We start from the raw sequence: 25539 nt of genomic DNA, 5'->3' as shown, positions 1-25539 counted from the left end.
GTTGCTTCGTTTTTACGTCTTCTGTTCCTGCAGTCAGTTCAGGATCATTTGGGGGGAAATCACGAACTCATCGTTCTCTAGACGTCCCAGATGTTCCTTTATGGCCCTGGATAATTTGTTATCTCTTTCTCTACGAGCGAGTCAAAAAACAGGCCCATGGGTTTTTCCAAAACTTCAGAACGAGCATAAAATTTCGTAAATATTCAGCTCAAGTTTCTTCCCTCCCCCAGTCTAGAGCTAGGACAGATGTGGACCACTGGGGAAAGTGAAGTGGGTTGCAGTGGTTTTTACGCCATGGTTGAGCCATTGGTTCTCTGATAACTTCTCCATCCAAGGCCTCGCTCGTCCACCCTTCACTGATACCAGATTCACCCCATTCACTGAGAAATACTCAGCCCATATTTTTGTAAAAAGAAGTAAACAAAGGATAAGTAAATTAGCTGTTACCAATGTATACGTTTTCAGTACTGTTTCTCCTGCCCGACTCTGCCTCCCAGAACTTCTTCTGCAGTTAGTTCTTGTGAGTGTCTCATTTCCTTACGCAATCTAAGCATCTAAGCTGTTATAACATTGATGGGAGGGAGCTAGAAATTAAGTGACTGGGAATGCAGTCACATATCTCTGCTGCATGTTGAGGATGCTTTCCTTCTAGCTGCTTGGCTGCATTGTGGTTCCCACATTCAAGGTAACCACAGCCTCAGAAGTGAATCTCAGTTCCTGGGAGTTCATTGGCGGATATAAAGTGACCTGGGAGCCTGCCCGATTGGGAGAGTTAGAAAGTTTTGTCGTTTCCTCGTTGGGGATGGTGACAGGCGCCGTCTCTGCTCTTGGGGTCGGTGCCTGTGTCCCAGAGACCCGCGGTGGTACCTGGCGGCCACGTGTCCCCCTCGTAACCTCAGATGTAAGAGCGACTCCAGCCCAGCTCCCCTCGTGCCTCCCGGGCCTGACCCTCTTCCCCTCCTCACCCCAGGTCTGCCCTGCAGGTCCTCCACAAGGCCTGCGAGGTGGCACGCAGGCACAACTACTTCCCCGGGGGCGTGGCGCTGCTCTGGGCCTCCTACTACGAGAGCTGCATTGGCTCCGAGCAGAGCTGCATCAACGAGTGGAACGCCATGCAGGACCTGGAGTCCACGAGGCCCGACTCCCCTGCCCTGTTCGCGGACAAGTGAGTGCGAGTGCGGAGCCTCCGTCCCCGTCCCGGTCCCCAACCCCGAGCCTGCCCCCTGACCCCGAGTCTGCATGGTGTCACAGCCCCATTGTCTCCCAGAACCAGCATCCCACGCAGGGGTTCCTGACCTGCAGCCCGTGGGTGTCTTTGGCTGGGGAAGGGTCTGACCACCGCCCCCCCCCACCGCCTTTTAAAATGATAGACAAATTCGGGTGTGAATGCATTTCTGGGGAGCAGCTCCGTAACGTTCATCAGCTTCCCTGTACCGGTGCCCTGGTCCCTCCTCCTCAGGTCCAAAGTCTTGATTTCCAAAGCCTCTTACTCTGCTTATAAGAGTGTGATGAATGTGATATCCGGTTCCTTGGGTCCCAAAACACAACTGCACGAAGGCAGGCCGAGGGCGGCCGGCTCTGAGGCAGCAGCGCTGCCCCACGTGGCCCGAGGCCACGCTCCATTAACTCTAGTTCCAGAAGGAGGGAGCCGCTCTCTCCTTCTCTCCTGGTTGGGACCCTCCTCCCCAGAGCATCATGTTCCTTGGGGACACCACATGTAGGAAGGCTGTGGACCGAGGGGGACCCCCTGAATGTGGGGAGGACCGGGAGCCACGTAGTATGAGGCCTCAAGGAAACTACGAGAGCATTGGATAGGATACATGCCTTTGAACATATGAAGGGGCGTGACGTACAAGAAGGATTGTCGCGGTCCGTGTGGCCCCAGGGTTAGAACCAGGCTGATGCGTAGAAGTTGCAGGGAAACACATAGATTTTGGTTCCGTGTAAGCGTGTAAGGAGGTAACAGGAGCCGGATGCAGCTGGGGCCATGGGCTACCTGAAGACACAGTGATGTCCTCAGCAGAGTCTAGGGGGTCTGGGCCATGGGGATGTCGCATGGCAGTTCCAGCATCCGGCCCTGAGAGGCTGAGGCTCTCCAGACCCGCAGGACGAGTCCGCTTCCCAACCACTGTTTGCCCCCTTGGTCTGCCGTCCTCTTTGGTGGCCCCTGGGCGACTTCCCTGTCCCTCTCCCCTTCTTGCTGAGAACGTGCCCAAGCCGTGTTCCGTGTAGCCCGGGAGCAGCTGGGGTTTCTGTGAACGCCGACCGCAGGCTTCCCGTGGCTTCATGTGGCTTCCCATGGCTCTGCGCTTTCCTGAATGTGATTTCTCTCCAGGCCAACTGAAGGGGAGAGGACGGAGCGTCTCATCAAAGCCAAACTCCGGAGCATCATGATGAGTCAGGACCTGGAGAACGTGACGTCCAAGGAAGTAAGAGCGCTTCCCTGCTGGGTGGGCCGGAGGTCATGGGCATCCCTGTGTCCTGTTGCCCTAGCGCAGCCTAGGTCGGGTAGATCTAAGAGGTTGAAGTTGCCTTTTTAAAAAGCCATATACAATCTCTTTATTAATTAGTGCATGTAAAAAAATCCTATTGTGATACCTTCCAAAGCAAGATGAAACTGCCTTTTAATGTTTTTCTCGATTACTTTTTTCTTTTTTCTGTTGCCCTTTGTCCAAGGAATGCAATGAATTGTAGTCACAGCTTAAACTAAGTAGATCTAAGAGGTTGAAATTGCCATTTATAAAAGTCATGTACAATCTTTTTGTGAATTAATACATAATAAACCCTATCGTGATACCTTCCAAAGCAAGGTGAAATGGATTTTACGTTTTCACGATGATAGATTTGATAACTGGAAAAGCGTAAGTTTTTTCAACTCAGTAGAAAAGATCCCAAGGGAATCAAATTCCTTCTTTCAAATAATAAACGTCCCATAGTCAGGTTCACATTGAGGCCGAGTAGCCTGCATTCCCACCACCCACGCGTGTGTGCAGCGTGTTTAAGTGCACATGTGCTTACTCTGAAAAAAGCCCAAAAAACACTTTTGAAAACAGTCATAGTTCATGTTGTGACTTTATTACTTCTTTGGAGAAACTGTTTTTTGTTTTTGTTTTTTTTAAACAAACCCCCTTTCCTAATATTTTCCACTCCGCAGATCCGTAATGAATTAGAGAAACAGATGAACTGTAACTTGAAAGAATTCAAGGAATTCATAGACAACGAGATGCTCCTTATCTTGGGACAGATGGACAAGCCCTCCCTCATCTTCGACCACCTTTATCTCGTAAGAGGCACAGCGCACGGCAGGGTCTGGTTTGGGAAACGTAAATCAGACCTTGATTTGTTTGGAGTTTGCAGCAAGTCATAGAGGGGGAGAAACTTGAGTTCCTGGAGCCTCCGTCCTGACTTTTACGGGAACTCCCCTCTTGACCCCTTTTCTCTGGCCTGCAGCCTACGGGTTTTCTCGAGAGCCAGATGTTTGCACCGCAGCTCCCAGCTGAGCTGCGGGGAGTTGTTTGAAAGCTCTCTGGCTGGCAACCATTTTCAGATGCACACCACCCTCCACCTTCATCGGTCACTAACAGAAACCCCCTCCAGATGGTCTGCGAACTAAAAAAACCCCAGTTACTAAAGGGAACACCCACGCCTAACCCCAGAATTATGCCTCCTCGTCCCGAGACATGAGAAACAGCAGAGGAGACAGACCAAACGCCTGAAACGCAGCATCCCTCCCCCACACCCCCGCTTGTCCCCAAGCTGCCCCCTGCCCTGCTCCCAGGGCCCGTGGAGGCAGCAGGCCCTGCTGACACGGCTGGCGGGGCCTGCACATCCCTCTCTTCACTCCGTCCCTCAGTCAGATTTTCTTAAAGCCGTAAGTCTCCATAGAAGGCAGCTGGCAAGTTTTCAAAGTCAGGGGGTTATAGAGGAAGGCACGCTACTAGTTAGTGAGGCAGCACGGTGCGATGGAAATCGGACCCACCCAGCAGGTTCCCACTCCCCAGCCTGACCAGCCAGGTGCCCGGGGGCAAGTCTCTTGGCCTCTCCTTTCCTTCATCCTGTACCTCAGGGGATGAATATGAGGATTAAGTTAGTACATATTTAAAGCACTGAGTGCGGTCTCCATAGGCACTCAAAAATGGTACCCATCGTTCGAGCAGGAATCACATCCTTGGAAAGTCGAGGACGTGTATTTGCTGCCAAAGGCATGAACGACTGTGTTTTCTGCCTGTAGGAAGTAATCAGTAGTTCCCCAAATGTGTATGTCGTGGTACATATTTAACGTATTAAATATATATTTAACGCATTTATATATATATTGATCTATATACATAGATCTATAAATGTTCACTGTATATATACTTAAATGTGTATAGATGTGTGGATTTGAAGCCTGAATCTTGAAAGCAGCCCCGGCTCTAAATCCTCTCTGGGAAGTTGATTGTTTTCCCTGGTGGACACAGAACTGAAGGCGCCTCGGCCCGTCTCTCCACTAGGTGGTGATCACAGCAAGAGAATGCTCACAGGCTTAGCAGAGCTTTTGTTATTTTTTCAGTGTGGTTTGGTGCTTTATGTCACTTTTTCCATGAGAGATACTAAAGGAATTTTTATGTTTGAGCCTCTCCCTCCAATATGAAAATCCAGCTAGTGCCCACATGCTGCCAGCTCCATCGGGGCCCCTGCATCTGGAGCCGTCCACCCTCTCGGGAAAGGAAGCTTATAGGGAGACCAAGAGGGTGCTTTTGCTGTTTGTGACTCTGTGTCGATTGCATCTCCTAAGAGCAAAGTGATGTTTTTTTCTTGGTTTTTCCCTTCTGTGTGCTCAGAAATGGGGGGTTTTGGGTTTTTTTTAAAGTATGAAGTTAAAACATGTTACAGAAAGTTAGGAAATATAAGTTGAAGGAAGAAAATTTAAAAGCATTCTCAATTTCACAAATCCAGAGGCAGTCACTGGTAACACTTTGGTATGTTTGTTTTTCTATCTAATGGGTTTTTTTTTTTTAATGCATTTATAGCTTCTTAAAAAAGAAAGAGAAAGAAAAGGAAAGAACTGTACTGTTTGATTATATAGTTTTGTATCGTGCTTTAAAAATTTTTTTTCGTTATGTGGTACTTCCCTGTGTCATTAAATATCCTCCAAAAGTATGATTTATTTTAACGGCTCCATCATATGATCTCTTCTTGTGGACCTTTGGGTGGTTTCTGCTGTTTTGTTATAAATAACCGTAAATATCCTTGTACATATACCTCTGTGAATTCTGGGTGTTTCCTCGGGGTAGCTTTTTGTAAGTGGAATTTCTAGGTCAGAGGGTGGGAACTTTTTTAATATTGCCAAATACTTCCCAGAAAAGGTAAACCAATTCCTGCTCTAATCAGTGGTATGTGAAAGCGCCCTCTCCCGCGTGGGAGGTCGGAGGTCACTGCCTCTGGTGACAGGACCCTGCTGGAGTCTTAGGAAAGGGAGTGATGAGAGGGGGCAGGGTTTCCTCGACCAGCCCCTTTCCCTGACAGTGCCACGAACTCCTGGGGAACCTGCTCTGATACCGGCCTCTTTGTATCAGCTCTCTTATTGGCCTCTGAGTCCAGGGGCCCATGAGATAGCCATCACCGTCAGGGCTAGCGCACACCGTGCATCCCGTAAGCAGCTCTGAGGCTGACGTGTGACACTCACGGGGGTTTGTGTGATCTGTCCCCCAGGGCTCTGAATGGAATGCATCCAATCTGGAGGAACTGCAGGGCTCAGGGTGAGTCTGCTCCCCTTGTCTTCCCTCATCCTTCCAGGCAGCTTAGGAACACTCAGCTCAGCCGTCCATTCGAAGCTGAGCCCTGGCGCTGCCTGCCTGCCTGGAATTGCCCACCCCAGTCTCCAAGGCAGCTGCCAGCCTGATTTGCATAGCTAAACAGATGTGCTTCAGAATGCCACCTCCTGAATAATTCATGGGTTTTAGATTTTACTGGGGTTTAGAAATGTGTGTGTCAGGGAGAATGATTCTAAATCACCCTCAAATAGTATAGGACAGCCTGGGTGCTGATGTGGCCACGAGCTCCCCCCCCCCCGCCCCCTGCCCTGCAGAGATGCTGAGAGCACCAGTGTGGACACACTTACCGGTGGGCCAGTCAGCAACCCTGCTCCCCGGACCACTCCTGGTTCTCTCTGTGGTTGTACTTTTGAGCCTGGTGGGAATCTTGCAGCTAAATGCTCAGCGTTGGCCAGAAACACATGCCTGTCTCAATCTGAGAAAGACTCGGCAGCAGGGATAAAAAATGCTTAAACCTAGACCTTCAAGAACAGATGTCTGGACATTTTTTAAAAAAGCAACACAGCCACAAAATCACCATCCTGTGGGTCTGACATGATGGCATTTTTGAATTACTGCATTTAAAAGTCAAGACTAAACAAAATCTTAAAATATATCTTTAGAACTACTGGTTAAGATGTGTTCTTTCAAGAGAAAGTGATCTTAAAGTATAGGGTGATGCTGTCCATGCTTTATCTTGCTGGGAATAAATAAATGATTTTAAAGGTTTTTCTTTTTTTTCCAAAGCATTTATAAGTATTGCTCTTATGAAATCTATTTGAGGTGTTTTCAAACTCCTGAAGTTATATTGGTCTTCCAGGAATGTAAGTATTAAGGTTAGAGAACTATAGAACCTGAGTTAGCTGGGTTAGCAGACCCTCCCAACTATTTATTTATTTACAGCCTGCCTTGTTTCAAAAAGGAGTTAAGGCAGTTCCCAAGGACATAAAAAATGGATGGATATATTCAGCTTTTTAACTACTCAAAAGTGGAGACGTTGGTTTTATTTATTTATTTATTTTTCTTTTGCTGTATGCGGGCCTCTCACTGTTGTGGCCTGTCCCGGGCCTCACGCTGTCGTGGCCTCTCCCATTGCCGAGCACAGGCTCCGGACGCGCAGGCTCAGCGGCCATGGCTCACGGGCCCAGCCGCTCCACGGCATGTGGGATCTTCCCGGACCGGGGCACGAACCCGCGTCCCCTGCATCGGCAGGCGGATTCTCAACCACTGCGCCACCAGGGAAGCCCTGGTTTTATTTTACTTTTTTAAAAGCCTCTGTATACTCGTAATAGTTACGAATTTTGAAACTTCAAAGGAGTTAAGAAGTGTATTTAGGTGATACGTGTGATTACTTTCCAGAATCAACGTTACTCAGCAATGCTTTGGGTGGAGCTTTCTTTTTATAAGTTTTTTAGGCAGAAATTTGTTTTTTATCGTAAATATAATGGATTCTCATCATGTAGAGGGTATTTAGAAGATACCAAAAAAACCCCCAAAGACCACCACTATGAAGTCCTGCCATAAAAACACAGACCCTTTATAAATGTGTATTTAATCTTTTCTCTGCTCAGTTTGTCGTTACTTTGGTTTTTGTCGATCCACGTTCTGATTCTCCAATTTGTTCTTTTTTTTTTTTTCTCATTGCAGTGTTGACTACATTTTAAACGTCACTAGAGAAATAGATAATTTTTTCCCTGGCTTATTTGCGTATCATAACATCCGAGTCTATGATGAAGAGACCACAGACCTCCTCGCCCACTGGAACGAGGCGTACCATTTTATAAACAAAGCAAAGTAAGTGGGCGGAGAAGTCAGAGAAACCAGGCTGGGGAAGAAGCTGACCGGCAGCCGCAGGGTGGGCAGACATTAATGGTGACCCCAGACACAGCTGCCTCCTGGCTTGAGGGGCCTGTGACGTCTGATGGGCCTCTGGTTTTAGAGTGCTGGACCCCAAGCATCGAAAGGGCCAAGTCATTGATCTTCTCCAGGGGTCCCCAGATGAGCTCGTTCTCTTTCACCTGCCGTGACATTTGACCCCCGTTTCGTCATTAGCCCTGGCTGCAGGCAAGGCCCCCGTACCAAGCGGACACTCTTGGGAGCTCTGTGCATGGGGAGTCACAGAGCCAGAGGAGAGAGGAGGGCGAGCGGATCGTACATGACTCAGAGCACCTTTGGGGCTGCTTCCCTGGAGAAATCTACTCAGAAATCTACTCGGGCAGATGCCCTGAGCTGTGGCCCACCTCCACCTGAGTTAGTGTGACTCCTGTTCACGTAGAATGGGATGGACCATCAGAGGTCCCCACTGCCCCGAGCCTGTCACTGCTGTCACGTGTCTTTTGTCCTCACCTTATTCTCCTGTGGAACAGCTCTGTCTCACTGAAGTCAGGACCAGAAAGAGACAACTCTTTGAGATGCTCTCAAGAGACACTTCCTCTTCTGCTTTGCACCCAGGTCAAAGCTCCATGATGTAGGACCAAATCTTAGTTCCCCTGGGTTCCTGGGGGATAGACTTTGGCAGTCCAAAAAAACCCCTGAGGTTTGAGGATGAACTTTAAGCTTGGGGTATAGGAAATGAGCCTGCTCCCGCCGAGCAGGTGTGCTGCTTCTAATGTAAACAGGCAGGCTGGCCGGCCTACCTCCTGTACAAATAAACTTTCACGGGTGCAGCCCTCCCTAGCCTGGTGCCCCTCACCTTTGTGAGCAGGCGACAGCTAGAGCAACAGTGTTCCTGGCCTTGCCATGTCTGTTACATCAGCCTCGCCTGGGCTGGTACCGTCTCCCTACTAAAAGCCTATCGGCCCATCTGTTTCCTTTGGCTTCTTTCTCTGGTGGCCAAGTCAAGTGCTGCGGGCTCACGCTGGCTCCTTGACTCTCCTGTCTGCCGAGGCACTCTCTCTGCCAGGGGCCCGGTGGCTTTCAGTTCGCTGACCCTGTTTCTCTACAGTAACCTGTTCCCTGTCTCCATCTGCTCTAGCAGCTGAGTGAGTAGCTTGTGCAAATACCCCTTTCGCTGCCCAGTTGCTTCATGCCTGATGGGCTCTGGTCTCCCGGCCGATCCCAGCCACCTGGGAAGGCGCCCGAATGGGGAGCTTTCTCCCTGCAAAACTTGGCCAGGCCAGGCCAGATTGATCTTGATTTCCCATTGTATGCTAATTGATTTTGAAGTGAAGTTATTTCCTACTGAGGGTGTGTGGACGTCTGCTGCCTAAACATCAGGACCTCAGAGGGTTTGGGCAATGAGATAACTTCAGGGTTTAAAAAAAAAAGATCCCTTGTGCCAGACCTGAGAGAATGCCGTTGTATCAACTTTTGCCTTCGCCCCCCACCCCCGCGGCTGCAGGAGGAACCACTCCAAGTGCCTGGTACATTGCAAAATGGGCGTCAGTCGCTCTGCTTCCACGGTCATAGCCTACGCGATGAAGGAATTTGGCTGGCCCCTGGAGAAAGCCTACAACTACGTGAAGCAGAAACGCAGCATCACACGCCCCAACGCGGGCTTTATGAGGCAGCTGTCTGAGTATGAAGGCATCTTGGACGCCAGGTGGGTGCCTGTCTGCAGAGAAGGATTGGCAGAGCCGAGCCCCAGAAGCCCTGCCGCCCAGCCGGCCGGGGCTGCCGGCCACGCCCCAGCCGCGCTCCCGTTTGGCCCAGCGGTGGCTTCCACAGCCAAAATCCTGCCTCTTGGGGTCGGGGGGAGCTGGTTTGAGAAAAACAACGATTGTTTGGGGTTTGATTAGTGGTTTCCAGGAGGGATCTGTGCTTATTGTGTTGGCACGTAAAGCTGTTTTGCAGTTGGAGGGAGCAGGGCACGGCTTCTAATCCAAGGCAGGACTCCGTGTGAGTCTCGGCCCGGGGCTGCCCCATTTCCTGAGCACCTGCTCTGTGCCAAGCCCGTGCCAGGCTTCACCGCAGGGCAGCTCCAGGGACTGCAGAGGCAGCCCTGGGCCCACCGCTGACGAGCTGGTAGCTCAGGGGAAGCTCATCAGTCTTCCCCCCCACCCCCGCCTCAGTCTCCTCTTCCGAGTTAAGAACTAATCCCCCGATAGGATTGTTGTAAAATTTCCACGAGCACCGTGCAGCTGCTTCGCTAGACCCGGCTCACGGTCAGTGATGACATAGCTGCTTTGTAATTCTCTACCCACCACCTCCGCCCACCCACCCCACCGTGAAAAAGGTCTGCAGAGGACAGGGGATCCCCCATTTGTGGGGAGTAAGGAACTGACGCTGGAGGTTAAGGTGTGCCATGTCACACAGCCAGTGGGCGGCCCAGGGATCGGGGGGCACGCCCGGGTCTGTCAGCCTCTGGGGCTCCCGTGCAAGGTGATCCTGCCCCCATGGAGGGGTCCCCCACTGACCCCAGGTGGATCGCTGCTGGACTTAGGGACTCACTTTCCCCCTGTTCCTTTTCTGTTCAATCTGTCCAAGGCCTCCCTGGGTTGTTTCTGCCTGGTGTTGTGAGGAGGCCACAGGCTAAGTCCACCAGCTTCTTGGCCACGTTTGGGGAAGCAACTGGCGGGTCTGGAGAACAGCTCCGGACATCTCTGGACTCCTTCACTGTCAACCAGAGAGCAGCTGGACAGGTGCTCAGGCAGGGCCGAGGGGGACAGCGGGGGAGGAGGAAGGGGCACATTCTGCTCTCGCCTCCGGTAGCCCTTCAGTCATTTGCTGCCATCAGGGGTTTGCAGGCCCACCAGGGGTTGCCAGGCCAGGTTCACAGCAGCACGGCACTGACCTTGAATTATAGCCCCGTCTGCGGGCCCACTTGGCCTTGCGCGGAACGTGCACACAGAGCAGACGGCCGTGAATGACCGTGTTGCTCCCTCGCATTGAAGAGCAACAGCAAAGCCTTAGTTTGCACGTCCTTCTATGTTTACTTCTTTCTCCTCTTAACCGTCACCACCCTGGATGTTGGTGACCCTCTGAGGTTAACGGAGGCGACTCACTTACCTGATTTCACTCTGAGCCTCTTTCTTCTTTTTTTTTTTTAACCCTCACGTTTAAGAAATGTGTCATAAAAGTAATAACACAGCATTAGAAGACTTATTTTAAAAACTGACCTGTAATCTCTCTGACCTACACAAATATTTCCAATTTTCTGGCATCTCCCCAGCTTTATTCAGGTGCATTACATGTTTACATGGTCACGTTAGTGTGTATAAGTCTTTATCGACTCTCTACTTTGATCCGCGTTATTTCCCTACGACGTAAGTAGGAGAGGATGGGGTTTCTTATTTGACAGATGGGGAAACAGAGACGGAACATCCGTGGCATGACCAGGTTCGCCAGGAGAGCTGGGACACTAGGACCATGATAGGATTCCAGGTCCAGACCCCCTTCCCATGTCTGCGATATCCTTATCACATGACAAAGTTGTTTACGTGATCCCACATGGGTCATACGTGCGGGATGCCATATGTACGGGAGCCGTGATGACTTAGGGTCCTAAGGCTATTTCCGTCATTCTCGAATTTCTTGGGGGTCAATGAACCGAGAGAGGCTTTACCCAGGTGAGGCCCTGGTGTCCACCCGGGCCTTGGACTGCCCCTTGCTGGCTCCCCACCCCCTTCCCCCCAGGACCCTTGGGCACTGGCATCTGCTGACCTTCCTCTGCCTTCCTTCCCCAGCAAACAACGGCACAACAAGCTGTGGCGCCAGCAGCCTGTGGATGACCCAGCGGGGCCTGGGGACTTCCTGCCGGAGACCCTGGACGGCAGCCCGGAAGCCCAGCCGCCCTGCCTGGACGCCGCCGCCCAGCCTGGGTTCCCGGGCAGCGGGACCCCGGGGGGACCCGCTCTCCCCTGCTGTCTCCGGCGACTCTCAGACCCCCTGTTGCACTGCCCCAGAGACGAGACGGGCGGCTGGGTCCACCTGGAGGACCTGGAGAGGGATGCTCTGCTGGAAGAAGCCGCTCAGCCGGCAGAGGCATCCAAGCCGGCCGGACACGCCCCAGGAGGTCCTGGACTCTGTGAGAAGGAAGTGAAGAAGAAACCAGAGTTTGGGAGCCCCCACGCCCGGGGTGGCGCGTCGCCGCAGGTGGAGGAGATGGAAAGGGAGGAGGCCCCGGGAGCAGGGAAGTGGGGGCAGCCTGTTACTGAGCTCGATAACCTGCTGAATTGGGAAAACCTAAATAACAACAACAGCAAGAGGAGCTGCCCGGACGACTTCGAGGTAGGCCTGGGGCCGCGAGGGGGTGGCGGCACGCACGCCATTTCTGCCCCGGGGGCAGCCCCGCAACAGCTGCCTCTGCCAGCTCAGTGGGTGGCTTTCCGTGCGATTCTGCAGGCTGACGGGGATGGTAGACGACGGAGGACCCGGGACCCCTGGGGAATGGTGATCTTCCCCCATGCCCTCTTCACCCCGGTGCCTCATTCACGTCCGAGGCAGAGTTTCAAAGTCTTTCCTTTTTTCTTATGTAAAACATAAAACATATAACTTATGGGAATTTCCTGGCGGTCCGGTGGTTAGGACTCCACGCTTCCACTGCAGGGGGCCCAGGTTCGATCCCTGGTCAGGGAATTAAGATCCCGCATGCCACAAGCCATGGCCAAAAAAACCCCACAAAACATATAACTTATCACTCAGCTTCAGCCTTGACCAGTGCATGGCTTTTCTTCCTTTCATCTCACCCCCATTGGCGTTCCCATACCCTGGATTCTCCTGAAACAAATCAAATCCCAGATCTGTCGTTTCTATCCCAAACGCTTCCGTTTATAACCTATAACCATAACACCGCTGCCACCTTGAAAAAGCCGACATCATCAAGTATCTAGCCTTGCAACTCAGACTCTAATGCTTAATTAACTCCAGCAGTCCCTTGTAGCTCTCATACTTGGTGGGTTATTTGCAACAGGGCTTTTGCCTCAACCTGCCACTTGCTCAGAAAATCAAGAATTCCTCCAGCCTTTTTCCTCCTCCAAGTGGCCCACGCGTGGAGGCTGGTTTCGTGGAGGGACATCCTCTGTTGCCTGGTCTTGGGTTCTGCCCTCTGCTCTGCTGCTGGCTCGCCCTGGCCCGGGGGCAGGAAGCTTCATTTCCCATGGCCTGACCACCCACCCCTGGGCCAGCTGTGATTCTCTAGTAAGAGCACTGGGGAGGCAGATAGAGGCATCCCCTTGTACAGAGAGTTCGCCATCATCACGTTATAATGCAAACAAAACTGGGAAGTTAAATCTCCCGTACTCCAAATCAGGACCCAGATTCCAAACTGAATAGTAATTACTCTCGAATTTCCCTCACCGCTCACCTTCCCTTTAAAGAGCAAATGCCCATCAAGATAGATGATATAAAACCTCTCTGTCTGGGACAGTGGTACCTCGGTTGGTCCGAGATGACGTAGTTGTGAGTCGTAGAATGGGGACCACGAGAGAAGCCTGGATAAGAAGATAAACGAAGGACCCAGCCTTCCTTTTCTGGCCAGAGTGTGGATGGGTGACATTATCTAGGGAATAGGACCTAGAGACAGGCATCCATTCACTTGTTCAAGTTGTGTTTATTAACTCCGGGGCCAGATTGGTGAGGGGGTACAGCTGTAAGGTAGTTCAACACACGTGGTCTTACAGGGAGATGGGAGGTAAACATGTAAGGATGTAACAAAACATACAGGTGGTGCTCGGTGTGGTGACACAGGTAAGGTGGGAGGGGAGGGGATGAGACGGAGCTGGCCGCGCAGAGAGCCAGGAGGAGAATCTTCTGGGCCCCAGGCCCCTGAGGGTGGAAAGCTTGGCCTGGCTGAGGGGCAGTGGCTGAGGCGCAGTTGGACAGGTGGCCGGGCACGCGGGGCCGTGGGGCATGATGGCAGGGCCCTGCGCGTTTCCTCCCAGGGTGCTGGGAAGCACGGGAGGGCGTTAGGTGGTTGGTGACAAGGCCCCTCTGGCATTGGTCTGCAGGCAGACTGATGGGGTGAGATGGAAGCCAGGCCTCTGAGATGGGGGTGACTCAGAGGATGGGACAGGAAGTGAAATGCACAGCTTAGGAGGCATCCAGAGACAGGGCCCTCGGAGGGCAGGGACTGTCTTGCTCGTAGCCCCTGCGCCCAGTGCAAGGCCTGGCACAGGACAGGCATGCTCCCTAAGTAGGAGCTGGATGAATGAATTCCCTCCTCCCTTGTCTCCCCATGAGCTCTGAAAGGTGCTCTCAAATCTCCCACCGTGGTAGATTTTACCACGGTTTAGAACGTTAGATTCTAAAGGTTTTAGAAGAAACAAACATATAGACAACTTTGGTCAAAGCTTCAGGAAAATGTCTGTGTTCGGTCCTCACCACAGGGGTGACCAAGCCCCACTGGTCGACCTGGAAACCAGCCCCAGGAATCCTGACCAGGATAGGGTCCTGCAGGAGACCTGGCCCCCTACCTGCCCCACCAGGCGCTCTCCACACGCCCCCTTGCAAGCCTCCAGGAATCGGGGCTGGGTTTCCCATTGACACCTCCAGGACTGGACCGGACCCTGACTCCTTAGCTTGCGGGGACCTCGGGCTGCCACACAGGATGGTACGAGTCCCTGACACGACAGAGGGGCAGGGAGAAACCTTTTGCCAAGAAGGCTTGGTTTTCAACCACCTCAGGAGTCTCACAGTGAAACAGCTCGCGAGGGAAGAGAGTCACCCTCTTGCCTCCACTTCTGCGGTTCTCGGCTGGGTCTTGGCCCGAAGAGCAGCCCTGGTGCCTTTCGATGGGTGCATGAGGGAGTGAGGGCTTGGCCTGCCCATCAGGAGGAGGGCGGGATGGAGAGGCCCACGTTGAGCTCGCGGAGACCCCCAGTGACCAGAGGCAGGGCGTTTCTTGGGAAGTGGTGCAAACGTGCTTTCCACTGGTGTATGGAACCCACCTCTGCCTGGCTCCCTCCTCGGGGTCGCGGGCACCCGTGTTTGGGTCTGTATTAGAGTCTTTCCCGCACCGTTTCTGCCTTTGGCCACCTCTCTGTGAAGAGCACAGTTAGATGGTCGTTCCTTGGAGCCATGCTCTGTTGTGCCAGACAGGAAGGGTGCTGTCTTCAGGCTGCAGACTCCAGACCCTTTCTGAAAGGGAGACACAGTTACTGTGCCAGAAATGTTATTTCACTAATTCTCACAAGGCTGTGAGGGGAAAGGGTGAGGCGAAGTCACTCTGGTTTCCAGGCAACACCAGAGGCTGGAAAGGGTCATTTGGTGCAAGTGGCGGAGGCGGAGTTGAGAAGGGAGGCCCTGGGAGGCCCTGCTCCTGGCCATGTGGCCGAAGGTTTGCCCAGGATTGTGGGCTCGTAGCTTCCGGGAATTCGATTCAGTGTCTCTAACTCATCCCTAACCTGCATTAGTCACGGTCATATGGGTTCCGAGAGGGCCGTATCCCAGCCCCAGCTGAAGTGAGAGCACTGCCAGCCCAGTGCCTGCCCCAGCCCTGCCTCCTGCCCTTCTTGTACTTTTCGGGCTTAGGCTTGCGTCACGCCCTCACGATGTTCTTGTCCCTTTCAGCATGATGCGATCTTTGGGATCCTTAACAAAGTGAAGCCTTCCTACAAATCCTGCGCCGACTGCATGTACCCTGCAGCCAGCGGGATTCCCGAGGCCTTCGGGGAGCGATGCAAGAACCCCGGTGCTCCCGCCATCTGCACCCAGCCCACCTTCCTGCCCCACCTCACGTCTTCCCCCATGGCCCATGTGGCCAGCAGGTCCCGAGCTTCAGAGAAACTGTCCTCTGGCCCAACCGAAACTCCCCCATGCCTACCACCAGCAGGCTCGAGGAGGCCAGACATCAGTAGCCCTGGGGCTGGGGCTGCCCCAGAGCTACCAGCCAGCCTTTTGGAACCTTCCAGAGAGACTCACAAAGTCCTACCAAAGTCCCTCCTTTTGAAGAATTCTCACTGTGTTAAGAACGCTCCCAACATGGAAGTAGCGAAGGACGACTCGCCACCCAAGAAAGATCCGAAGCCAGCCAAGGACCTGCGGCTCCTGTTCAGTAAAGAAGCCGAGAAACCGACAGCCAACAGCTACCTGATGCAGCACCAGGAATCCATCATCCAGCTGCAGAAGGCGGGCTTGGTCCGCAAGCACACCAAAGAACTAGAGAGGCTGAAGGGCACGCCGGCCGACCTGGCGGCCCCCTGCAAGGATGGCCCCGCCAGCAGGCTGGAGGCCAGCATCCCCGAGGAGAGCCAGGACCCGGCTCTGCCTGGCCAGGCCCAGGGCGACGAGAAGCCCGAGGCTGGCCCCCCTCCGTCAGAAGGAGCCCCACTGAAGAGCCCCCCGCTCTTCCTCTGCCGCCCAGACCACACCAGTCACTTCTCAAAAGACTTCCTGAAGACCATCTGCTACACCCCGACCTCATCCTCCATGAGCTCCAACCTGACCCGGAGCTCAAGCAGCGACAGCATCCACAGCGTCCGTGGGAAGCCCGGGTTGGTGAAGCAGCGCACGCAGGAGATCGAGACCCGGCTCCGGCTGGCGGGCCTCACGGTCTCGTCCCCGCTCAAGCGCTCTCACTCCCTCGCCAAGCTCGGGAGCCTCAACCTCTCGACGGAGGACCTGTCCAGTGAGGCCGACGTGTCCACCGTGGCTGACTCCCAGGATGCCAGGTTGAGCGAGTCTTCCTTCTTGCATGAGCCCCCAGTGGCCCCCAGGAACCCAACTGCAACCTCTAAACCATCAGGGAAATCTGCCCCGGAAAACTTGAAAAGCCCTTCGTGGATGAGCAAAAGCTGACCCGCCTTTGGCTGCGTTTGGACTTCTGTGATCCCTCCTTTAGTTTCACTGTGGATTTTGGTCCACCCCTTCTGTCTTGATTTCCTTTAAATAATTGGCGTTATCCTTACTTTTCCTCCCCTCTTGCGGCAAAGGGGAGAAGAAGAAACAACAATACCTAACATACAGCACAAGAAGAAAGGGGAGCATTGGTTTTGTAGCCTGGGGGAACCAGCAGCTGTTGACCAGTAGACTCTGACTCCAAATGAGGTGTTCCGGGTGCTTCTCGTGTGTTAAGAAGAGCATTTATACAGCGATGCACACACATCAAAAATCCTCTGGCACGGGGCTTCCCTGGTGATGCAGTGGTTAAGAATCCGCCTGCCAATGCAGGGGACACGGGTTCGAGCCCTGGCCCGGGAAGACCCCACATGCCGCAGAGCAACTAAGCCCATGCGCCACAACTACCGAGCCTGCGCTCATAGAGCTCACGCTCCGCAACAAGAGAAGCCACGACAATAAGAAGCCCGCTCACCGCAGTGAAGAGCAGCCCCTGCTCGCCACAACTAGAGAAATCCCGTGCACAGCAATGAAGACCCAACACAGCCAAAAAACAAAACATCCTCCGGCACAACCTGCAAAGGAATAGCTGTGGCATTGGCATCGCCACCACGGCACGTGTCCTAGCTCATTCAGGCCCTTCTGGGAAAACTCCTGGATGGCAATAGAAGTCCTACCTCTGATCCTGCTCTGCTTTTTATTTTTAAACTCCAATAATGACCAAGGCTCATTCCAGGGAAAAATGCTGTGTCAGAAAAGATTTTTCCGAAAGAGAACTTTCTGTTGTGCGGTTGTCAGGACCCCAAAAAGTATTAAGACTTTTAAGGTGCCTGCGCCAAACACTGCTAGTTAAAGTGACACGAAGGCGCGAATGCTGCTGTCAGACCAACTCCAGGGTGAGTGGAGGTCCTCTGAGCAGCTGACTTGCCTGTCCTGGCGTGCTGTCACAGCTGAGTGACGTGTGTCTGGCCGGCCCTGGGGTGAGGTGGGGGGAAATGTGTGTGGGATCCTCAGTTTGTTGCTAAAGGTCAGTCTTCAGTTGTCCCCCATCTGGGGAGAAGGACCCACAAAGTATCATTGAGTCTTATCTGCTGCGGAACCCAATGCGGTCGTGTTGTGGTTCGTAGGGACTCAAGTGTCTGGCGGGGCCGGGGATTCTGAGATGTGGGTCACCCCGTCAGGAGCCCCAGCACTCAGGTTCATTAGGTCACATGTACTCACGTTTGGGGAGGAAAAGGAGATTTCAGCAGTGAGGAACGCTCAGTCACTCTCAAGGAACAACTTAGCAGCAGCTTCTCTGAGAAGTGGGACTGGGGGAAGCCCTGGCAGGTGTTTACAGTCGCCCCTTCCTGCGGTGAGAACGCTGCTTCCTGTTTCTCTGCGGCTCTTCCCAGCGGGCAGGACAGCGCGTGGTCCTGAGTGTCTCTGGGAGTAGTCCCTCTAAGGATCTTGAGTGGAGGGACTCCTCTGATGTTGGCCAGCAAGACAGGATGTTAAAATATTTTGGAGAGAGAGAAGAGGTCTGTTAAGTTTAATTCAGGGGTCAGCAAACCATGGTGTATGGCCCCAAGAGCTAAGATTGTTTTTTATAGTTTTAAGGGATTATCAAAAAATTAACAAATAGGCGACAGAGACCATGTAGCCTGCAAAGCCTAAGCTAGCTACCTTGCGATCAGGCTCTTTATAGAAAACTTTCGCCGAGCCCTGGCCAGTGAAACTAGAAATCCTTCAAGGGCCAGCCAAATTCCAAACGTGGGCAAATGAGTCGCCCTCTTACGTTGGTCAGAACCGGGCCCCCAAGAGTAGCCCAGGCAGGGTCTGCAGGAAGAAGGCTAGTCCGTATTTCAGCTAGTGGGTAGAGTTTTTGCAAAAACCCTCTCTCCGGAAACTTTTTCTCCCTGGCCTTATTTTTTTTATTAAAGTATACGTTATTTTACCCTATCGGAATTTGTTTTCCCACCACTGTCAACTGAAATCAGCTTAAAAGGTGATTATCCACTTATTGCGGAAAACCCAGTTGGGTTTCCTCCTCTCTCTCAGCCAACAAGAGCACAGTCTCAAAAAATATATATCAGGTTCAGTGTTTTGCCAAATTAAATTTCATGTGGTGGATCAACTTTTGTGTCAAAATAATTCTTTAAATTTGATGATGCCAGGCTTATGTTGGTTTTTTAACCATGCCTGGGTATGATACAGTTTTGAAGACCTTAATTTTGAAAGCCATAATTTTTCTTATCCAGTTAAAGGGTGGGAGGAGGATTACGAGTACTAGTGGGTCTCTGGCTTTTGGCAAAGTTATCCATTCGCTGTCGGGAGCTAGTCTATCGGTATCTAAACAGACCAGGGCCCAGGTACCCATCATCAGAGCAAAATTGATGGATGACACTGTAGCCTGGAGAAGAGGGTGAAGGTTCTTCTCTGAGACCCAGATCAGTGGCACACAAACATATGGCAGATTGCTATTTTAAATGTTACACTAACAAGACAAGAGCATTCTCCCAGGCTTGGAGACACCTTGGCAAAGACAGATTCATACCGGTCTCTGAAAAGCCATAAGCTGTGCCACTTCTTGACCAGTGCTTCACCTGTAAGCTTAGCAGATGGGGGAGATTCCGAATGGAGGCGGCAGTGGTTTATGCTGTGAAAGTCACTGATTTTGGTGACCGCCATCTTCGTGGAATGCCTTTGTCGAACTAGGCGAGAACAAAAGCTTTCTAAATAAGCTCAGTACCCTGTGAATTCAGCTGCATTTCCTCTTCCACCTCACCTTTCCCTCCCTTGCACTCTCATTCACGTGGCATGCCAAAATTAGAGCGAACTCCTCTAGGTCTTCCTCTTGCAACGATACAGGGAGGTCTTCTCATCAAGTTTTGTTGTGTCGAAGAGGAGAGGTGGTCACAGAGAGAGGGGAAACCGTGCTGCCCTTGATCGGGACCTGACCTTGCCGATTTCCATGTCTTTGCCTTGTAGCTACTTCAGGGCCTTGGAGCAATGTGCATCATTCCATGAACTTCTTGACAACAAGGTTCTTGCCCCCAGTCTCACCTGCCTCCTTGGTCTCAGTGCAGGCACCAGTGCCAGCCTCTCGGCTGCCAGACAGCTCTCTGCTGGGTGGAGGTACCCGGTCCATCAGGCGAGCAGGTTACTCTGTCCAGCTCCCTTCCGCTCCATCCCACCCTCTCCAGCTAAAAAGCATTCCAGCTCTTTCTAAAGCCTTTTCCCTCCTGGATAAGCCCAGAGGATGCCTGGGATGGAGCCAAAGAGGCCATAGAATTAACATCGTCAGGACAACCCTGTACGTCGGCACTGTGCACAGGTGCCATCCCAGGAGGCTGATGGATCCCCTGCTCCCCTGGGGCCCCTGCTCCCTAGTGAGAGGAAATGCTGTCATGTAGTCGAGAGCATGTGAGTAACCTCACCCAAAGTGTCCGAAGAGCGACTTGCTGTCTGTTGGCTGGAAACGCTTGGTGCCAGAACACATTTCCCAGAACCCTGCTCTGGCTCGCCACCCGGCAGGGCTTCCCCGCACCCACGCGGCCGGCACAGTGACGGCCGCCCCTTCACCTCCGGCAGGGGAGCCAGGCGGGCAGGAGATTTGTGACATCGGGACAGTGTGGTGCAGGGTCACCGGCTGCTGTCCCACCCCCAGCGTCTCCCCGACGCGGCATGCCAAATGAAGGTACTTATGGACCCCCGTGCTCAGCTCCTTGGTCTTTTTATTGTCTGCTCTGCAGTTGAACACGTATGTGTATGAGTTCACTCTGCACAAATATATATATTTGAATCTGTCTGTCTATCACTTGAATCAGAGCATCACGTGCATCCCTCCTCCCTCACATACACGCACACTGTGTCACCCGAGCTATGAAGCGGGTCCCCTTGAACGGTCTGGAGCGACGCAGTGCGGTGCTGCCCTCGGTGGGTGTGGATGTGACCACCTCGTCTTTGTCTTGCAGTGGGTGCTGCAGCCCCGGCCTGTGTCGGTCTCTTAGCAGGAGTCTTAGAACCAGACCCCCGGTCCTCTGCTGTCCTTTCTGTCGGCCGCGCTGCTCACGGAGATGGCCGCTCCCTCCCTGCCTCCTTCCTGACACTGTAATTATTGTTTTACAATCGAGTGCCTTAATAATAGTTTACAAATACTGTGTATTTATGGGCAACCGTTAAGCTCTCGCCTTCTGTGATTGGATACTTTGCCTCGTCAGTGGTGGTTGGCGTTTTTAGGGCTGGAGCTTGCCTGCCCCGTGCTTGTGCTGGTCTGTCGTGCGGCTTCTCGCACCTGCCCGCAGCCAGGCCAGGAGCGTTGCTAGAAACGGCGCTGGCGGTTTCTGTTGGCAAGGCGGGCACGGTTTCAGCCACGGCCCGGTCCGTAATAAGCGAGGAAAGAACGGGATTGGTTTGCTGGCCAGCCGGGGGGGGTGGCGCGGTCCAGGCTCCCCCTGGACCGCAGCCCAGCCCCTCCCCTGTTCCCCCCATCACGCAACTGTACTCCTGTTCAGTAGAGTTTTTATTACCACCTAGGCCCCCCCTGTTTCCCTCTTTACTGGTATCCTGAGCTCTTTGCAACAAAATGCAGGTACAGACCGCCATCAGGAGCTCCACAAGATGGGCTGCCCTTTGGTTGTCAGAAGCCGCCAGTGGGTTCCAGTGTGTTGTGTTATGATATCAATGATTTTTTTTTATTATATTGTTTTTCTTCTTGTTTTTTTTTATATTATATATTTAAAAGGCAGTATCTTTTGTACTGTGAATTTGCAGTAGAAGATGCAGAATGCACTTTTTTTTTTTTTTTACTTCTGTTGGTGTGTACTGTATATAGTCTGTGTGCTTCCTGTGATGAAAATAAACTTTTTCTTTATAAATGCCTGATGACCTGCAAACTTGTGCCAAAAAGCAACAGCCTCTTCCGCCCTTGCCAGGAGACTCGGTTGCAGCTTCGTCATCATGATGGCCGGTCTTGACTGGGCATCTGCCATATGCTGGGCCCCATGCTAAACACCTGGACAGTTGAGACCAAAGAAAGAACCAGGGGAAGAAGGTCAGCTCCTGCAGGAATCATCCTTTTTCCTCCTGATCTCGCCAGTAAGGAAGAGCAGGCCCAGTTGTGGGTGGTCACTCGTATACCAAAAAAACCTGTCCCGTCCCTCCACCCCACCACCCAGGGTGGGACTTGGACTTGGGGTGGCATCTCTCCCTGCACAAGCGCTAAAGCTAGAGGTGTGCTCAACAGAACCACCTTAGCTGCTCACACGGGAGAGGGGACAGTGGGAGCTCACTGTGGCTAGCGGCCAAGGCAGGAACCCCAGGGAATCCCAGTCGCTGGACACAGCAGAGGCTCATCTCGTGCTCAGGTCACAGTCCGCGGCAGGTCAGAGCTTTTGGTGGCTCTCCTCCCTTGGCGTCTAAGCCAAGTCAGGCTGCTTCCAACAGAAAACCCTGCCTTCCTGGAGTTCTGTGCATCTAGCCGTGCCGCAGGGCAAAGAGCATGGGACTCACATTCCCTCTTCACCGCCTTTGGGTGCCACACATTACATTCCAACGCGCGAGTCACGTGGGTGAGCACTGACCATCTGCCACTAGTGCCTTGACGTGACCATGAAATTCCAGCGCCTGTGGATCCAGAGAAGACTTTGTTTAGTTCACCTAGACTTACTCTGCCCCTCACCCGGACTCACAGGACCAGAAGGCAAGTTTTTCACTTTACAAAAAGAATTAAAACCGTCAGGCGGACCAGATTACTCTCATTTGCCGATGACCACATTGAGCCCTTCTAGGAAAATCTGCACGTGAAGCCAAAGTATGGTTAGGAATTGCTTATTCAGTAGGAAATCAAAGCAAAAGGTGAGTGGCGTGACTGTACTCGTTGGTACCACCAAGCTGTAATGCAGCCCTCTCTGTAAGAGGTTTTTGGAACTGAACCACTGAGGGTCATGGTTCAGGACGCTCATCCTAGGAAAGGCTGGAGACACCTAACAAATTCTCTTCGGGCTGCAAACGTGAAACAGAGGCTGAGGATGGGGCCCAGCACTCTGTTCGAGTCCCATGGATTCTCTGGGAATTCTGATGCCATGTTTAGAAACCATTGAAATAAGAACGTGATGCAATTGAGTAGGCTTTCCCTTTGCTAGTTACAATCACATTCCACACATGCGTTCTGGAGACAACACCCACCCACGTCGCCCTTGCAGAATGTGGGTGTTCCCAGATCATCAGATACTCTTTCACTCAAGTCCTCGGAGAACCTTCCTGTAACTGACTGCTTTGATCCTGATTTCGTCCTCCTAGTAGCAATCCTGAGGTTGAATGTGATCCCAGGTCTCGCCGGCAGGGGGCGTGGTTGTGCAGGGGAGGAGCTGCATGCTGGGCGGGGGGGGGGGGGGGGGAGGCCCCTCTTGGCAAGATGCTTGGAAGAGGTTCCAGAAAGCAGACCATGGAGGACAACGTGGCGTTTCAAAAGGATTCACTTCATGGTAGGAAAGCCCTTTCCAAAGATGTCCAGCCGCAGTGCACGAAGTGTGCTCTGCCCAGAAAACACCACTCACCCACCCCTGCGCCCTCAACGAGGGAGCAGAACCACACTTCTGAGCCTTCCACGTACCCAGCACTTTAAAGAATCCCGCTGAATCCTCCAAAGGCCCTGTTGACGTTACCCTCAGTTTACAGTTGAAGAATCAGGCCTGCAGAGTGTAAGTCATTTGTCCAAGGTTACATCTAAAAAGTAGTGAAGCCAGGAGGTACTGCTCCTTCCCCACCTGAAACCCTCTGGGAGCTGCCCCCCACCCCAGAAGTAGGAAGCTGCGAGCTGAAGCTGCCTCTGATCTCCCTGTAGGTACCAGCAAGGAAACATCCGAGTCAGAGATGAAGCCTCCAGCCCTTGGGAAATCTGACCCACTTCGTGCTCCGAAGGCTGTCCGGGCGGCACAAGGTGTGTTTCCCTCCCCCAAATCGGATTCATCGTATTTTGCCTTTAAAGGGAAGCTGCTTATGCACCCTGAAGTATACTTGCAAAGGGTCCCGTTTTAGCCCCAAATTCCTTTTTTTGTAAATGGTTTCAGCAAGCCGAGCGTCAGCATTTGCGTAGCAGAAACCGCAGCACAGAAAAGGATGCACGGGAATCTGACCCTAAGAGACAGATTCTCCCACAAGCGGTTGGAGGTGCCGAGCTCCCTCTGGTTTTGAAATAGGATGTCGCAATGGGTGAAGGACAATGCGACCTACCTCAAGGGGGCAATAATTTGAGAATTAGCTGATAATGTATGCAGACCTCTTCTGCCTGGCACACCACTCGCTGAGTAAGTCAGTGGCAGCTCTTACTGTTGGTACTGGCAGGAGGGATGGAGGGGAGGGAGGGGAAAAGGAAGTAAACTGCACTGAGCATCTACTGCTCGCAGGTGTTTCATGTGTGTTGCTGAGTTGATCCTCACAGTAGATGTGACTGTTTTACAAAGAGGTGGAAGCTCAGAGAGCTTAGGTCACCTGGATAAGGGCCACACAGCCAGGAAGGGACAGAAGCTTGGGGTGCCTGACTCCAAACTCATACACTTTCTACCCCACCATCTTCTCTCCAAAGAAGACAGCCCTTAATGTACTTAGTGCGTAGTAAGCACTCAGTAAATATCAGGTGAGAGTAAATGAACGAAATATGCTGTGAAAATGGGGCCCAAGTTTCATTCACCAAGGCTGGGAAAGCTTGGGGACACCCATGACCTCCTAAACCACGTTCTCCCAGGACAGGGACATGAATCAGACACCTCTGGGGCCCCAGCACACTGGGCTTGGCACACTGGACTGAGCCCTAGGTCAACACCAGGCATTTACTATGCAGGAATCAATGAATCCTGAGTTTTTAGAGACCAGAAGAATCTGAAAGGTCATCCAGACCAGGCCCCTTTGTAACATCCATCCATTCCGTCATCCCATTCATGTGCTCCTGCCATGTGCCAGTTGCCCGAGACAAAGAGGAGCCCGTCTGTTTCACCCCCTGGCAGTCCTGATGGAAAGCCCATCTGTAAAACCTGGGAAGGAAATACACCACCTGCCAACAGCAATGGGGTTAGATGGGGAGGATTCGAGGTGGACGTTTTTTGCTTTTATCTATTCCAAAATCTCCGCAACAGGATTATTATGTTACTTTCATACTTAAAAAGGAAAATGTAAAGATTTAATAAAAGGATGCTTTGGCATTGAGCTACAATTTGCCCTCCAAGCTCCCAGGCTCATGGTTCTAGGGAATTCAGCACAGCATTTTGCGGGGAGGGTCTCTTCTCCCCTCTGATGGGGTAACATGGGCCCCCTGGGACAGAAATTGCACTCAGATCACTGAGGCTCAGGGGTGCCAGGTAGGGGCTCACTGTCCTGGCATGTGAGCTTCTCCAGGCCACTGTGCCCACCCCCTGAGCACTTGGGGCCTGGCTTCCTGGGCAGCTGCACAGGACTCTGAACTCACAGGGGCCCTGTGATTGGTCGATGCTCTGCTGTCACTGTCTTTAATTCTTTAATGAGGGCCAGGCCTTCTCATTTCCCACTGGGCCCTGCAAATTATGTCGCCGGTCCTGGCAGCGTCACCACGCTGATCAAGGGCTTTGGAGAAAGACAGCCCAGGGTCATGCTCCCTAACTCACCCACTCTGTGACCCAGATCACTAGCTTAACCTCTCTGTGCCCCCTTTTCCTCATTTGAAAAACAGGAATGACCTCATAGTGCTGCTACAAAGATTAGCGCTGTGTCATCAGCACACAGTGAAGGCGCTTGAATGTAGATATTATTTGCTAGATGAAGTACTGAGCACGAGTCCCGGCACAAAGCACTCCCTCCGTGAGTAGTTTGCTATAATCGTGGGAAAGACAGTGATCCGATGCCCACAGACCAGCCCTGCTGACGGCAGCTGCTCTTCCCACGCTGCTTCCTTAGCATCCTCTGAAGGGCAGAGGGAAACCGACACGAGCCCACTGGAGGAGGGACTCAGCTGGGCTGTGCACATGCGTCCTCCTCCTCCCCTGCCACTGACCCCTCGGAGGATGCCAGCTCTGCCTGT

At 52.5% G+C, this 25539-nt stretch overlaps 1 protein-coding gene across 5 annotated transcripts in view; it reads left to right on the top strand.

Moving 5' to 3' along the window:
• The window catches only part of SSH1 (slingshot protein phosphatase 1), a 61962-nt gene extending 40593 nt beyond the window's left edge, over positions 1–21369 (top strand). For all 5 annotated transcript variants that reach the window (XM_004281375.4, XM_049698605.1, XM_033408578.2 and 2 more), the window contains 8 exons: positions 971–1165; positions 2336–2429; positions 3155–3283; positions 5695–5741; positions 7443–7589; positions 9136–9336; positions 11420–11963; positions 15243–21369. In XM_004281375.4, coding sequence (XP_004281423.1) covers positions 971–1165; positions 2336–2429; positions 3155–3283; positions 5695–5741; positions 7443–7589; positions 9136–9336; positions 11420–11963; positions 15243–16469 — 2584 coding nt within the window. In that variant the 3' untranslated portion in view covers positions 16470–21369. The remainder of the gene's footprint in view (positions 1–970; positions 1166–2335; positions 2430–3154; positions 3284–5694; positions 5742–7442; positions 7590–9135; positions 9337–11419; positions 11964–15242) is intronic.
• Positions 21370–25539: the final 4170 nt, after the last annotated feature.

The sequence above is a fragment of the Orcinus orca genome, chromosome 15, assembly GCF_937001465.1.
Source record: "Orcinus orca chromosome 15, mOrcOrc1.1, whole genome shotgun sequence".
Lineage (NCBI taxonomy): Eukaryota > Metazoa > Chordata > Mammalia > Artiodactyla > Delphinidae > Orcinus > Orcinus orca.
The sequence above is the reverse complement of the archived record's forward strand: the minus strand, read 5'-3'. Positions and strand labels throughout refer to the sequence as shown.